Source organism: Rhinopithecus roxellana, chromosome 15 (genome assembly GCF_007565055.1).
Source record: "Rhinopithecus roxellana isolate Shanxi Qingling chromosome 15, ASM756505v1, whole genome shotgun sequence".
In the NCBI taxonomy this organism is placed as follows: domain Eukaryota; kingdom Metazoa; phylum Chordata; class Mammalia; order Primates; family Cercopithecidae; genus Rhinopithecus; species Rhinopithecus roxellana.
The window spans coordinates 13,793,857-13,808,560 of record NC_044563.1 but is presented as its reverse complement, the minus strand read 5'-3'; the positions used below and the strand labels follow the sequence as shown (position 1 = coordinate 13,808,560).

At 52.2% G+C, this 14,704-nt stretch overlaps 1 protein-coding gene across 1 annotated transcript; it reads left to right on the top strand.

Moving 5' to 3' along the window:
• Positions 1-174: 174 nt before the first annotated feature.
• On the top strand, positions 175-8,227 carry ZDHHC24 (zinc finger DHHC-type containing 24). Its single transcript, XM_010366412.2, has 3 exons — positions 175-684; positions 2,455-2,732; positions 7,087-8,227. Exons 1-3 carry the CDS (start codon positions 404-406, stop codon positions 7,380-7,382), a joined length of 855 nt encoding a protein of 284 aa, XP_010364714.2. The 5' UTR covers positions 175-403; the 3' UTR covers positions 7,383-8,227.
• Positions 8,228-14,704: the final 6,477 nt, after the last annotated feature.

The window sequence follows — 14,704 nt, the reverse complement described above, 5'->3', positions numbered from 1 at the left end:
CAGCAGGGCTATTAATATCGGGGCGGCTAGGGGGAGTAGGGGAGAATGTGCTGAGCCGGGAAACCCCGACACTACCCGGGCTGCAACTCAATCTCCCGGGCACTCCTGGCCCCGCCGTCAGCGGGCGGGGCTCCGGCGGGAGGGGAGGGGCCTCCAGGGTGGGCGGGTCAATCGCGCTGCGGAAGTCATCCGGGCTTCAGCGCCGCGGGATTCCAAGCGCCCCACGGCTGGTCCGTCGGTCCAATCAACTCTCCGCGTCGGCTGGCCGTTCCCTTAGAGTCTGAGCGCTCGCCTCACCCCTTCCGAGCTTCTATTGGCCGTGGTAGACGTCCGTCTGTCGCTATCTCCGCCCCAATACGGAAGCGGCCTAGTCCTCCGGCTCCGACAGCTGAGTGTCCAGGCCATGGGGCAGCCCTGGGCTGCTGGGAGCGCGGATGGGGCGCCCGCGCGGCTGCCTCTCGTGCTCACCGCGCTGTGGGCCGCGGCCGTGGGCCTGGAGCTGACTTACGTGCTGGTGCTCGGTCCCGGGCCGCCCCCGCTGGGACCCTTGGCCCGGGCCTTGCAGCTGGCGCTGGCCGCCTTCCAGCTGCTCAACCTGCTGGGCAACGTGGGGCTCTTCCTGCGCTCGGATCCCAGCATCCGGGGCGTGATGCTGGCCGGCCGCGGTCTGGGCCAGGGCTGGGCGTGAGTGGGGTGCGGGATCCGGGGGGAGAAGTGGGCGCCTTGGACAGTGGGGAGGGGCCCCAAGACCTGAGATGGTAGAAGCGGGTTACATTAGGATTCAGGTTGTTAGAGCCAGAAATTTTTTTAGAACCTGGTATGGAAGAGCTATAATTGAGTGTTATTTACTCACAAATACTTATCGGGCACCTACTAGGTGCAAGGTATTGTTACAGGGACGAAGGGTACAATAGAACAGATTCCTGATACGGAGCTAATTTGAGGGGGGCAGATGAGAAACTAGAGGAACAGTAAGTAAGCAAATCATATAGAAGCTAGAAGGTGATAGTAGTTTGGAAACAAGAAGTAGAGCAGGGTAAAGGGGTTGCAAGTTTTAGTATTAAATAGGTGGTTAGGCCGGGCGCGTTGGCTCACGCCTGTAATCCCAGCACTTTGGGAGGCCGAGGCCGGCAGATCACTTAAGGTCAGAAGTTTACCAGCCTAGCCAACGTGGTGAAACCGTGTCTCTACTAAAAATACAAAATAATTAGCCGAGTGTGGTGACGCATGCCTGTAATCCCAGCTACTCGGGAGGCTGAGGTAAGAGAATTGTTTGAACCTGGGAGGCAGAGGTTGCAAATGAGCTGAGATCCAGCCACTGCACTCCAGCCTGGGCGACAGAGCAAGACTCCGTCTCAAATAAATAAATACATAAATACATAAATAAATAGGTGGTAAATTCTCATCACAAAAATATGAGTGTTTGAGGTAATGGCTATCCTAATTAGCTTGATTTATTCCAAGTTGTACTGATAAATCATGACATCACTTGGTATCCCATAAGTATCTACAACTGGAATTTGTCAATTTATAATTAGAAAATAAAAATTAAGTAAGTAAGGCTCTACACACAAATTTTATGCCAGGCACAGGCTTTCGCCTGTAGTCCCGTGCTACCCGAGAAGCTGAGGCTGTAGTGTGCTATGATCACACCTGTGAACAGCCACTACACTCCAGCCTCAGTAATGTAGCAAGACTCTGTCTCTGAAATTTTTTTAAAATTAATTTTTAAAATAATATAAATAAATACATGGTCGAGATAGACCTCATAGAGAAGGAAGCATTTGAGCAAAAAACTTGGAGGGGGTGGTGGGGGTTAGCCATGTGGGAATCTGAGGGAAGGGTGGTCCAGGCAGAGGGAACTAGTGGTGCAAAGGCTCTGAATCAGTTGTGTGCCTAGCATGTATGTTCCCAGAACAGCAAGAAGGCCAGTGTGGCTGTAGTGGAGTAAGAGAGGGGAAGAGATGTCACAGATGGAAGGATGTTGTAGGACACTGAGGGCTTTGCTTTTTACTAGAAAGAATTGGAGAACCACAGGAGGGTTTTAAGCAGAGGAGGGTCAGTTTGGTTGCTGGGGTGAGACTGTACGAGGAGGGGCAAAGATGGAATCAGAGACCAGTCGAGAGGCTATTGCAGTAATCCAGAGAGTTCCTGGCGACCTGGACAAAGGGGTGACCGTGGAGGGAGGGAGAGATTTGCTGCTGGATGTCAGTGGCTTGAGAGAGGTCTCAGGACTGGGGACATTAGGGCTGGAAGAGACCTCAGACCTGTAGTGCTAGAACTAGAAGGGCCGGGGACATCTTGTTTATCCTGCATTTACTTGTAAAGAAATTGAGGCTTAGCCAGGGCGAATGGCTGTTGCTGCTTCCTCAGGATGTGCTCCAAGGCTGCCCTGTGCACAGTATGGGGCACCTGAGCTGCTGGGGGAACTGACCCTGTAGTTCCTTCCTGCAGTTACTGCTACCAGTGCCAAAGCCAGGTGCCGCCACGCAGTGGACACTGCTCTGCCTGCCGCGTCTGCATCCTGCGTCGGGACCACCACTGCCGACTGCTGGGCCGCTGCGTGGGCTTCCGCAACTACCGGCCCTTCCTGTGCCTGCTGCTTCATGCCGCCGGCGTCCTGCTCCACATCTCTGTGCTGCTGGGACCTGCACTGTCGGCCCTGCTGCGAGCCCACACGCCCCTCCACATGGCTGCCCTCCTCCTGCTTCCCTGGCTCATGTTGCTCACAGGTGGGGAGCCTGGGAGGCCTCTGCACAGAGGCAGGGGCCCTGGTATTGGGCTTGGGAGTACAGCCCATTCTGGTGGGAGACGGGCTTTCTGACCTGGGGGACCCAGCCCGTGTCAGTGATGGCCAGAAAGGGCAGCTTGGTATTCACCTGGGGGGGCAGTACAGAAACTGGTGCGTTGAGGCAAGTGCAGTGGTCTGGCCAGAATCGGGAGGTTCTGGGAGTTGCTGAGAAAGGAGACTCATGGGAGTCTCTGCGTGGCAGGATGTGGAATGGCATTCTAGGGGCATTTCTAAATGAGAGAAGCAGTAGGAACAAAGGCTGGGAGGGTGGGCAGGGAATTGTGAGAATTAAGGCCAGATTGGTAGGGAGGCCTGGTGGGCGGGGTCCTGAGAACTGGTGTGAGGAGATGGCTCTTATTTGACTGGATAGTGGGGAGCCAGTGAAAGTGACAGGCAGGGGAAGGCCCAGTTATGGGAAGCTGGGGAGGGCAGACTTGGATCAGCAGGCTGCCTGAGATACCATGTTCTGGACGACACATATGTCCTCTTCCCCCGACACATCTACAGGTAGAAGCCTCGCGGGTCCTTTTTACTCTTTGTTCTCTACCCCCAGAATGCTTTGGCGTTTCTCGCCCCTATTCCTCCCTCCTGACCTTTTCATGGTTCCCTCTATCACTTTGATCTATGGTGAGGAACCTCTCCGGCTACTCCGAGTGGTCTCTGTGCCTCCTCATCCTATCCAAGCCCAGCTCTGTGCATGGACCCCACCTACAGCCCAGGGGAGGCCTCTGGCAGTGGCCCAATGGGGTTATCAGTCTTCATCTGCCCACACCAGCTTCCCAACAGGTCCTCCTCTGCCCTTCTCAATGATCCCTCCCTCCATGAGTCCCAGCCCTCCAGCCGCACTGCCCTACCTCCTTGTGGTCAACACTCACTCCCCTCAGTCACGGAAGACTCTGGCTCAGTCACAGACTCTCTCTCAGCCCTGGGTCCTTTGGAAATCAAGGGTGTCTGGAAGTTTGCATGAACAGCCCCCTCAATGCCTGGATGGCTTAGCTCTTGGCCTCCTCCTTCATTTTTCTTTCCTTCCCCTCCACCCATGTCCACACCCCAGTCCTGGTAAGAATCCAAAAATGAGTCACCCCTGAAACCACCCATCTCCCTCTTCCTGCTCCCCACCTCCTCTCCGTCTTTGACTCCTCCAGGCCCTGGCACCTGCTCCATGAGCCCGCAGGCTCGTGGCCCTCACTGCCCATCTGTGCCTTTCCACCTTCGCCACCGACGTCCAGCTCAGAACTCATCCTTCCCACCATTCTCCTGCCAGCATCGCAAACTTCCTCCCTCATCTTCCTTCCACAGTGCCTTCCTGGCTTCTCTGTGTCTGCCTCTGGCTGCTGAGAGCCAAAGGCACTGGCAGTCTGTGGCAGGTTGATGCCATGCCATGTTCACAGCTGCTGACCTCAGCAGGACCTCGGCTATGCCTGGCCGTCCTGTTTGCTCGTAAGCTTGCTCCCCGCAGCGACAGCAGCTCAAACCTTCCCTGCTCTCCCACCCTCCAAACTCCGGCACTGAGAAAGTGAGACATCAGCTGGCACATCCCAAATTGTGTTGTCCTCAAATCCCCGAGCCCGGCTGACTGTTCCCAGCTTCTTGTGTTTGGTGCCTACCTCCCTGCTTGGAGGCCTCAGGCTGTGGCGTCTGCCTCTCCTGCAGGCCAGGCCCTCTCTGCCCTCCCGGTTAGCCACCTTGGACAAACCCTCCCTTGCCCTCATATCCTCCTCCAGCGCTTGCCCTGCTCTAAGCTTCCTGAGGGACTTGCCCAGGCTCATAGCTGCTCATTCCCTGCCTGCTCCAGCCTGGCTTCTGCCACCACCACTCACCCAGGGATCCGTCTCCACACACTCCAGGACCCACTTGAGTTCCTGCTTTATGAGACCCTTTAGAGTCATGACGCTGCCGGCCCCCAGCCCCCGAGAAGTGTTCTCCGCCTGGCATCACCGATGGCTGGGACCTTGATGCGTTCACCTTCCTTTCTGGTTGCCTTTTCTCATCTTTTATCTGATTCCTATGAACCAGTTTCCCCGTGCTCCTGTCTAGGTGCCGTTCCACCCTCACTCTGCACACTTTGGCAGGTCTAGCTGCGCCCACAGTCTCAGGGCTGCCTTGCACCCCCTACTCGCAGAACTGCTTGTCCAGCCTGGGCTTCTCCCTGTGCTTGCAGACCTGCAGACTGTCCACCCGCTTGTCTCACAGGTGCCTCTGGCCTGCCTCAGGACCTTCAAACAGAATGGTTTTTGTTTTTGTTTGAAATGGAGTTTCGCTCTTGTTGCCTGGAGTGGAATGGTGCGATCTCGGCTCATTGCAACCTCTGCCTTCCGGCTTCAAGTGATTCTCCTGCCTTGGCCTCCCAAGTAGCTAGGATTACAGGTGTGCACCACCATGCCCGGCTAATTTTGTATTTTTGGTAGAGATAGGGTTTCACCATGTCGGCATGTCGGCCAGGCTGGTCTCGAACTCCTGACCTCAGGTGATCTGCCCGCCTCAGCCTCCCAAAGTGTTGGGATTACAGGCGTGAGCCACCGTGGCCAGCCCAAACAATGTTTTATCCTTATTTTACAAAAACAGATGAAGTCTAGTTTACTCTCTGAAGAAAAAAAAAAAAGATGATGTCCACTGCCCCTGTCCTCTTAATAAGTTTGCATGGCATCCCCCACCCCCCACCCCCTGCCATGGGCTCTTTTTATTGAGGTGAAATTCATCATTTTAACTTTTTTTTTTTGAGACGGAGTTTCACTCGTTGCCCAGGCTGGAGTGTAATGGCGTGATCTTGGCTCACTGCAACCTCTGCCTCCTGGGTTTAAGCGATTCTCCTGCCTCAGCCTCCTGAGTAGCTGGGATTACAGGCATGCGCCACCACGCCCAACTAAATTTTTGTATTTTTAGTAGAGACAGGGTTTTTCCATGTTGGCTAGGCTGGTCTGGAACTCCTGACCTCAGGTGATCCACCTGCCTCGGCATCCCAAAGTGCTGGGATTACGGGTGTGAGCCACTGCGCCCGGCCCGTTTTAACTATTTTAAAATGTACAAATCAGTGGCTTTTAGTACATTCATGATATAGTGCAACCATCACCACTGTCTAATTCCACAACATTTTCACCCTAAAAAGAAACCCCACACCCATTATTGGTCCCTCCATGTTCCTTCCTAATCTCTTTAGCCCCTGGCGACCACTAATCTGTCTGTCTCTGTGGATTTGCCTATTCAGGATGTTTCACATAAGTGGGATGATAAACATGTGACCTTTGGTGCCTGGCTTCTCTCAGTGTAACATTTCATGGCCTCTCAGTCTGTTAGTTCAGCAGGTACTTGTTGCTGACTGTAGGCCAAGATGGCACGGGATGCTGGCTTTTCTGTGGCGGCACACATTAAGTAACTGAGAATGGCCTTTTTTTTGAGACAGAGTCTCTCTCTGTCGCCCGGCTGGAGTGCAGTGGCACAATCTTGGCTCAGTGCAACCTCCACCTCCCGGGTTCAAGCGATTATCCTGCCTCAGCCTCCTGAGTAGCTGAGATTACAGGTGTGTGCAACCACGCCTGGCTAATTTTTGTATTTTTAGTAGAGATGAAGTTTCACCATGTTGGTCAGGCTGGTCTGGAACTCCTGACCTCATGATCCACCCGCCTTGGCCTCCCAAAGTGCTGGGATTACCAGCGTGAGCCACCATGCCCAGCCTTTTTTTTTTTTCTTTTTTTTGAGATGGAGTCTCGCTCTGTTGACCAGGCTGGAGTGCAGTGGTGCGATCTCAGCTCACTGCAACCTCTGCCTCCCGGGTTCAAGTGATTCTCCTGCCTGAGCCCCTCAACTTCCCAAGTAGCCGGGTTTACAGACGCCTGCCACCATGTCCGGCTAATTTTTGTATTTTTTAGTAGAGACGGGGTTTCACCATGTTGTCCAGGCTGGTCTCGAATTCCTGACCTCAGGTGATCTACCTGCTTTGGCCTCCCAAAGTGCTGGGATTACAGGCGTGAGCCACTGCATCTAGCCAGGAATGGCCTCTTTAATGTCTGTGAGCTCCCCAAGGGCAGAGACACCCTCTAGTGCCTGGCATCGCCTCCAGGGCTGAGGAGGTGCTCACCAAGTCTGTGATGCACGAATGAAGCTGTATCCCAAGCAGGGGGCTGTGTCTGCCCAGTTTACCAGTGTGTCCTTGTCACCCAGCACGGGCTGGCCAGCGAGTATCGACACAGGGTTTGATGAGTGGAGGAATGAGCCCTGCTTTGTGGTGGAGGGGTGTGGGTGGAAGGAAAGCCGGGCCCCACTGGCACTCCCTGATCCTCTCTGCTCTTTTATTGCAGGCAGAGTGTCTCTGGCACAGTTCGCCTTGGCCTTTGTGACGGACACGTGCGTGGCGGGTGCGCTGCTGTGTGGGGCTGGGCTGCTCTTCCATGGGATGCTGCTGCTGCGGGGCCAGACCACATGGGAGTGGGCTCGGGGCCAGCACGCCTATGACCTGGGTCCCTGCCACAACCTGCAGGCAGCCCTGGGGCCCCGCTGGGCCCTTGTCTGGCTCTGGCCCTTCCTGGCTTCCCCATTGCCTGGGGATGGGATCACCTTCCAGACCACAGCAGATGTGGGACACACAGCCTCCTGACTCCAGGAAGAGCCAGAACTGTACAGGGAGGAAGGAGTGAGAGGGGGTCCCCACCCCTAGACTCAGGAAGGAAGTCGGGTTGGACCTTAATATCTGCATTGGACAACTCCACCCCTTCCTTGGCCTTGCACCTGCCTGCCTACACACCTGCGTGTCTAGGGCTTGGGCCATGACTTAGGCAGAGGAGTGCAGAGGAGGGTCTGGCAGGGGGCTGCTTAGGCTGCCTAGCTGCCCCCTTGCCAGGTTAATAAAGCACTGACTTGCTTCTCAGCCTCCCTCCCATCTTTGCACAGTTTCTGGCCCCTCACTTTGTTGCTGGGGCTGTTTCTGGGTCCCTCTGTAGGGCCTGGAAACCCCAGAATGCCCGAGGCTCTCAGGGACTGGGGCTCTACGTCCCCCGGCCTGGGTGAGTTGGGGGTGGGGTACCAGCAGGACAAGGCAGTATCCTACTGATCCAGACTATGAGAATCCAAATGTTCTTTCCCAGGTTTGGCATTTTATAGTTAAAACATTTCTGCAACAGCAGTTTCACGGAACCTCTCTTAGCTAACCTGGCCCATGGGGCAGCAGTTACGCTCTGAGAATCCATGTGGTAAGATCATGGTGCGGCAAATGGAGGCAGGATTCGAACCCAGATCTTTGTGCTTTTGCCTTTACCCTTGCACAGCTGGAGGAAATGAGTAGGAAAGAAATCAAGGTAAAGAACTGCGCTGGGGCTGTCTGGGCATCTGTGGAGGGTGGTGCTGAGAGGGCTAGGCCTGCACCTCTCTGGACTCTTCAAGAGCTGCTTGTTAAACATTTCTGTATAAATAGTCAACAGAGATCGCCATTTCCACATGGCAGGCTTAAACACATGAGTTCGTCTGTTTTCTCTTAGGATCTCTCTAAGATGATAGTAAAGAAAACCAAAATATATACAAACGAAAAGAAAACAGGAGGGAACATAGTAGAACAAAGAGCCTGACCACATTTTCTTTTTTCTCACTCTGTCACCGGGGCTGGAGTACAGTGGCGCGATCTCGGCTCACTGCAACCTCTACCTCCTGGGTTCAAGTGATTCAGCCTTCCGAGTTGCTGGGATTACAAGCACTTGCCACCAGACCTGGCTAATTTTTTTTGTTGTTGTTGTTGAGACGGAGTCTCGCTCTGTCCCCTAGGCTGGAGTGCAGTGGCCGGATCTCAGCTCACTGCAAGTTCCGCCTCCCGGGTTCACGCCATTCTCCTGCCTCAGCCTCCCAAGTAGCTGGGACTACAGGCGCCCGCCACCTCGCCCGGCTAGTTTTTTGTATTTTTTAGTAGAGACGGGGTTTCACTGGGTTAGCCAGGATGGTCTTGATCTCCTGACCTCGTGATCCACCCGTCTCGGCCTCCCAAAGTGCTGGGATTACAGGCTTGAGCCACCGCGCCTGGCCTTTTTTTTTTTTTTGAGACAGAGTTTTGCTCTTGTTGCTTAGGCAGGAGTTCAATGACACGATCTCAGCTCACTGCAACTTCTGCCTCCCGGGTTCAAGCGCTTCTCCTGCCTCAGCCTCCCAAGTAGCTGGGATTACAGGTGCCTGCCACCATGCCTGGCTAATTTTTGTATTTCTAGCAGAGACGGGGTTTCACCATGTTGGCCAGGCTGGTCTCAAACTCCTGACCTTGTGATCCACCTGCCTCAGCCTCCCAAAGTGCTGGAATTACAGGTGTGTGCCACTGCACCTGAGCATGCCCAGCTGATTTTTTTGTATTTTTAGTATAGACAGGGTTTCACCATGTTGGTCAAGCTGAACTTGAATTCCTGGCACCCGCCTCTACCTCCATCCCCCAAAGTGCTAGGATTACAGGCGCGAGCTACCGTGCCTGGCTGACATTTTTTTTTTTTTTTTTTTTTTTTTTTTTTTGAGACATAGAGTCTTGCTGTGTCGCCAGGCTGGAGTGCAATGGCATGATCTCAGCTCACTGCAAGCTCCGCCTTCCGGGTTCACCACGCCCAGCTAATTTTTGTATTTTTAGTAGAGACGGGGTTTCATTGTGTTAGCCAGGCTGGTCTTATCTCCTGACCTTGTGATCCGCCCACCTTGGCCTCCCAAAGTGCTGGGATTACAGGTGTGAGCCACCGCGCCCGGTCGCCTGGCTGACATTTTCAAAGACGGAAAGTGGATGGAGAATTAAGAGCTGAAATTATGTGTTCCCAAAAGTGGGGCCAAGAGGCAAGTGGAATTACCTGTCAGAGCCTTGGAGAGGCTCAGGAACTCCACCAGGCCCATGGAGGGTGAGGTGAGGCTTCAGCCAACAATGGGGACTGGTGGGAAGTCTACGTAAGGATCAGCAGGGTGCTGCTCCCCAGCGTCCCACCCGCCATGCAGCCAGCAGCTACCCCTCTGGGTGGGGTGGGGTGGGGTGACGTGAGGATTATTTGAAGGATAAATGGAACCAGAGAAGCTTCGGGTCTTAGGGGTACTGGGGAGGGGTGGGTGAGGGGCTGAACCAAAAAATGGGGTTAAGTGAAAGTCCATAGATACTGCTGGGAGGGTCCTCCCATGAAGGAACATGCTTGACCCCCAAGAACCTTCAGAGAAACCGTCTGACAGGCTTTGCCCATGCCCACAAAGATGTGAGCTGCTTGGGCTGGTTGTTTTTCTAAAAGGCATGCTCTGTTGCTATTTTTTAATGACAGTAGGAACTTGGTGTGCCTGGCACTTTGGCTGAACAGATGCATTAGCAGACTCACCTTGTCCCGTTTCATCCCTCGCCCTCCACCATTTCTTATTTTCTTTCTCTTTTTTTTTTGAGATGGAGTTTCACTCTTGTTACCCAGGCTGGAGTGCAATGGTGCGATCTCGGCTCACCAAAACCTCCACCTCCCGGGTTCAAGCGATTCTCCTGCCACAGCCTCCCGGTAGCTGGGATTATAGGCATGTGTCACCATGCCCGGCTAATTTTTTTGTATTTTTAGTAGAGACAGGGTTTCTCCACGTTGGTCAGTCTGGTCTGGAACTCCTGACCTCAGGTGATCCACCTGCCTCGGCCTCCCAAAGTGTTAGGATTACAGGTGTAAGCCACCATGCCCGGCCCACAATATCTTATTTTCATGTTTTTGTTTGTTTGTTTTGTTTTGTTTTGTTTTTCGAGATGGAGCCTCACTTTGTTGCCCAAGCTGGAGTGCAGTGGCGTGATCTTGGCTCACTGCAATCTCTGCCTCCTGGGTTCAAGCGATTCTCCTGCCCTAGCCTTCCGAGTAGCTGGGATTGCAGGCAGCCACCATCACGCCCTGCTAATTTTTGTATTTTTGTAGAGATGGGGTTTCACCATATTGGTCAGGCTGGTCTTGAACTCCTGACCTCAGGTGATCTGCCCACCTTGGCCTCCCAAAGTGCTGGAATCACAGACATGAACCACTGTGTCCAGACTCATATATATATTTTTTTAATTAGTGAGTAGCTACTAGAACACATTTATAAAATTCAGAGGAAACAACAGCCGCCACTGCATTTGAGAAGGTTACCATTTCCTTCGAAGTTCCTGCTGTTGCCCCTCCCTGGTGGGGGAGACACGGTCCTGTTTCAGTCATTCCATTGCTTTGCTTTATAGTTTTATTAATGTGTTTGTGTTGGCTTTGTATGTTTTCAAATGTATGAATGAAATCATGCTGAGTTTATTTTTACAGTTTGCCTTTTCACTTGATTATGTTCCTGAGATGTATCCGGATTATTGTGTGTAGCTGTATGGCATTCCTTTTCCCTGCTGCATAGTGATCCACTGAAATACCACAATTAATTTTTCTTTTTGGTTCCACTGGTCATTTTTTCTGTCCTGTGCCCTCTGGGAATCATCTCCTAAGCTCTAGTCTTGGCCCTTGCTCTTTCATGTAACCTTGAGGATCAGCTTGTCAAATTCCCCCCAAAAACCCCTTGAGATGGAGAATGGAACCCAGTTGAATCTATCAATCAGTCTGGATAAAATCAGCATCTATGTAAAATTGAATTTTCCCGTTCATGAGCAGGGTTTATTTTTCCACTCCATGTTTTCAATAAAGTTGTATACCTTTTCCCATAAAGATCATGCCTTTTTAAATTGTATTAATTCTTAAGTATCTGATATTTTATGCTATTATACATGCACTATCCAAACAGACTGTGAGCCTGGGCAACATAGTGAGACCCTGTCTCTACAAAATACAAAATTAGTGGAGGCTGGGCACTGTGGCTTATGCCTGTAATCCCACACTTTGGGAGGCTGAGGCAGGAGGATCACTTGAGGCCTGGAGTTTGAGACAAGCCTGGACAACAAAGCAAGACCCTGTGTCTTAAAAAAAAAAAAAGTTGGCCGGGCGCGGTGGCTCAAGCCTGTAATCCCAGCACTTTGGGAGGCTGAGATGGGCGGATCACGAGGTCAGGAGGTCGAGACCATCCTGGCTAACACGGTGAAACCCCGTCTCTACTAAAAAAAAATACAAAAAACTAGCCGGGCGAGGTGGCGGGCACCTGTATTCCCAGCTACTCGGGAGGCTGAGGCAGGAGAATGGCGTAAACCCTGGAGGTGGAGCTTGCAGTGAGCTGAGATCCGGCCACTGCACTCCAGCCTGGGCGACAGAGCGAGACTCCGTCTCAAAAAAAAAAAAAAAAAAAAAAAAAAAAAAAAAAAAAAAAAAAGTCTTGTGTGGTGGTGCGTCTGTAGTGTGGGGGATAGGGGTGGGCTGAGGTGGGAGGATGGCTTGAGCTCAGCAGGTCGAGGCTGCAGTAAGCTGTGATTGTGCTACTGCATTCCAGTCTGGGTGACAAGAGCTAGACTCTGTCTCAAAAAAAACCAAAACAAAAACAAAATTTGTGTCCAGCCAGGCGCGGTGGCTCACGCCTGTAATCCCAGCGCTTTGGGAGGCAGAGGCAGGCAGACCACCCTAGGTTAGGTGTTCAAGGCCAGCTTGGCCAACATGGCGAAACCCCATCTCTACTAAAAATACAAAAATTAGCCAGGTGCAGTGGTGCATGCCTGTAATCCCAGCTACTCGGGAGGCTGAGGCAGGATAATCGCTTGAGCCTGGGAGGCAGAGGTTGCAGTGAGCCGAGATCGTGCCAGCACACTCCAGCCTGGGCGAGAGAGGGAGACTCTGTCTCAAAAACAAACAAACATCCCCCAAAAAACACTTGTGTCCAATAAACCTAAAACTTTTTTATTGAGATGGGGTCTCTGTTACCCAGGCTGAAGTGCAGTGGCGCGATCATGGCTCTCTGCAGCCTCCACCTCCTGAGCTCAATCAATCCTTCTACCTCAGCCTCCCGAGCAGCTGGGACTAGAGGCATACACCACCACGCGTGGCTAATTTTTGTATTTTTTGTAGAGACGGTTTCACCATGTTGCCCAGGCTGATCTTGAACTCCTGGGCTCAACTGACCCTCTTGCCTAGGCCTCCCAAAGTGCTGGGATTATAGGCGCGAGCCACCATGCCCAGCCCTTTTTAATTTTTATACCTACTAATTTTCTTGCCCCTCTGTATGGGTGAGACTACTATATAATGTGGAGTGCAGGTAGCAGACACCCTTGTTTCTCACCTTAGAGGTAATAAGTTCAATATTTCACCATTAAATGTTTGTTATAGTTTTTTTTTTTTTTAAATTATTGGGCAGCCCTCATGTCAAATGGTTTTATTATCATTATTTTTTGAGATGCATTTTCACTCGTTACCCAGGCTGGAGTGCAGTGGCGTGATCTCAGCTCAGTGCAACCTCCGCCTCCCGGGTTCAAGTGATTCTCCTACCTCAGCTTCCCAAGTAGCTGGGATTACAGGTGCCTGCCACTACATCCAGTTAATTTTTGTAATTTTATAATTTTGGGGCTTAACTGGAGTTCCAGAGAGAACAGAAAAAACAAAGGCAGGGGGGTGGGAATCACCCACAAAACAACAGCAGTAGAGTTTCCTGGAGCTGAAGGATGCACATCTCTACCCACAACACAGCAAATGATAGGAACACATGGTGGCTGGGCGCGGTGATTCACGCCTGTAATCCCAGCACTTTGGGAGGCCGAGGCGGGCGGATCACGAGGTCAGGAGATCAAGACCATCCTGGCTAACACAGTGAAACCCCATCTCTACTAAAAATACAAAAAATTAACCGGGCGTGGCGGCGGGCGCCTGTAATCCTAGCTACTGGGAGGCTGAGGCAGGAGAATGGCGTGAACCTGGGAGGCGGAGCTTGCAGTGAGCTGAGATGGCGCCACTGTACTCCAGCCTGGGCGACAGAGCGAGACTCCATCTCAAAAAAATAAATAAATAAATAAATAAAAATAAATAAAATGAATAATAAAAAAAATCTTTAAAAACTCGAATGACTTTTTTTTTTTTTTGGTAGGGACAGGGTCTCACCATGTTGCACAGGCTGGTCTCCAGCTTATGGGTTCAAGTGATCCTCCTGCCTTGGCCTCTGAAAGGGCTGGGATTACAAGTGTTAACCACTATGCCTGGCCTCTAACGGCTTTTTTTTTCTTTTCTTTTGAGACAGAGTTTTGCTTTTTTTTTTTTGAGACAGAGTTTTGCTCTTGCCCAGGCTGGAGTGGTGTAGTGGTGTAATCTTGGTTCACTGCAACCTCTGCCTTCCTGTTTCAAGCAATTCTCCTGCCTCAGCCTCCCAAGTAGCTAGGATTACAGGCACCTGCCACCATGCCCAGCTAGTTTTTGTATTTTTAGTAGAGATGGGGTTTCACCATGTTGGCCAGGCTGGTCTCGAACTCCTGGCCTTGTGATCTGCCCACCTCAGCCTCCCAAAGTGCTGGGATTACAGGTGTGAGCTACTGCGCCCGACCAGTTTCACTGTTTTTGCCCAGGCTGGAGTGCAGTGGCTCGATCTCAGCTCACTGCAACCTCCGCCTCCTGGGTTCAAGCGATTCTCCTGCCTCAGCCTCCCAAGTAGCTGGAACTACAGGTGTCTGCCACCACGCCTGGCTAATTTTTGTATATTTAGTAGAGACAGGGTTTCACCATGTTGGCCAGGCTGGTCTCAAACTCCTGACCTCAGGGAGTCCGCCTGCCCCAGCCTCCCAAAGTGCTGGGATTACAGGTGTGAGCCACGGTGCCCGGCCTTCTGGCCACAACATTTTTTTTTTTTTTTTTTTGAGACGGAGTCTCGCTCTGTCGCCCAGGCTGGAGTGCAGTGGCCGGATCTCAGCTCACTGCAAGCCCCGCCTCCCGGGTTTACGCCATTCTCCTGCCTCAGCCGGCCACAACTTTTTAAAGAAGGTATTTGAGGATATGTTTCACCAAATGAGGGTGAACTGAGAAATAGGAAGCCACTGGGCCCAGGAATCAGGATCTAGCCCAGGAGAGAGGCAAAGGGAATTTACCTGGA

Coding starts and splice junctions, on each gene's coding strand:
- ZDHHC24 (XM_010366412.2), top strand. CDS start 404: ATGGGGCAGCCCTGGGCTGCTGGGAGCGCGGATGGGGCGCCCGCGCGG. Junction 685..2,454: donor GGTCTGGGCCAGGGCTGGGC/GTGAGTGGGGTG, acceptor TCCTTCCTGCAG/TTACTGCTACCAGTGCCAAA. Junction 2,733..7,086: donor CTGGCTCATGTTGCTCACAG/GTGGGGAGCCTG, acceptor CTTTTATTGCAG/GCAGAGTGTCTCTGGCACAG.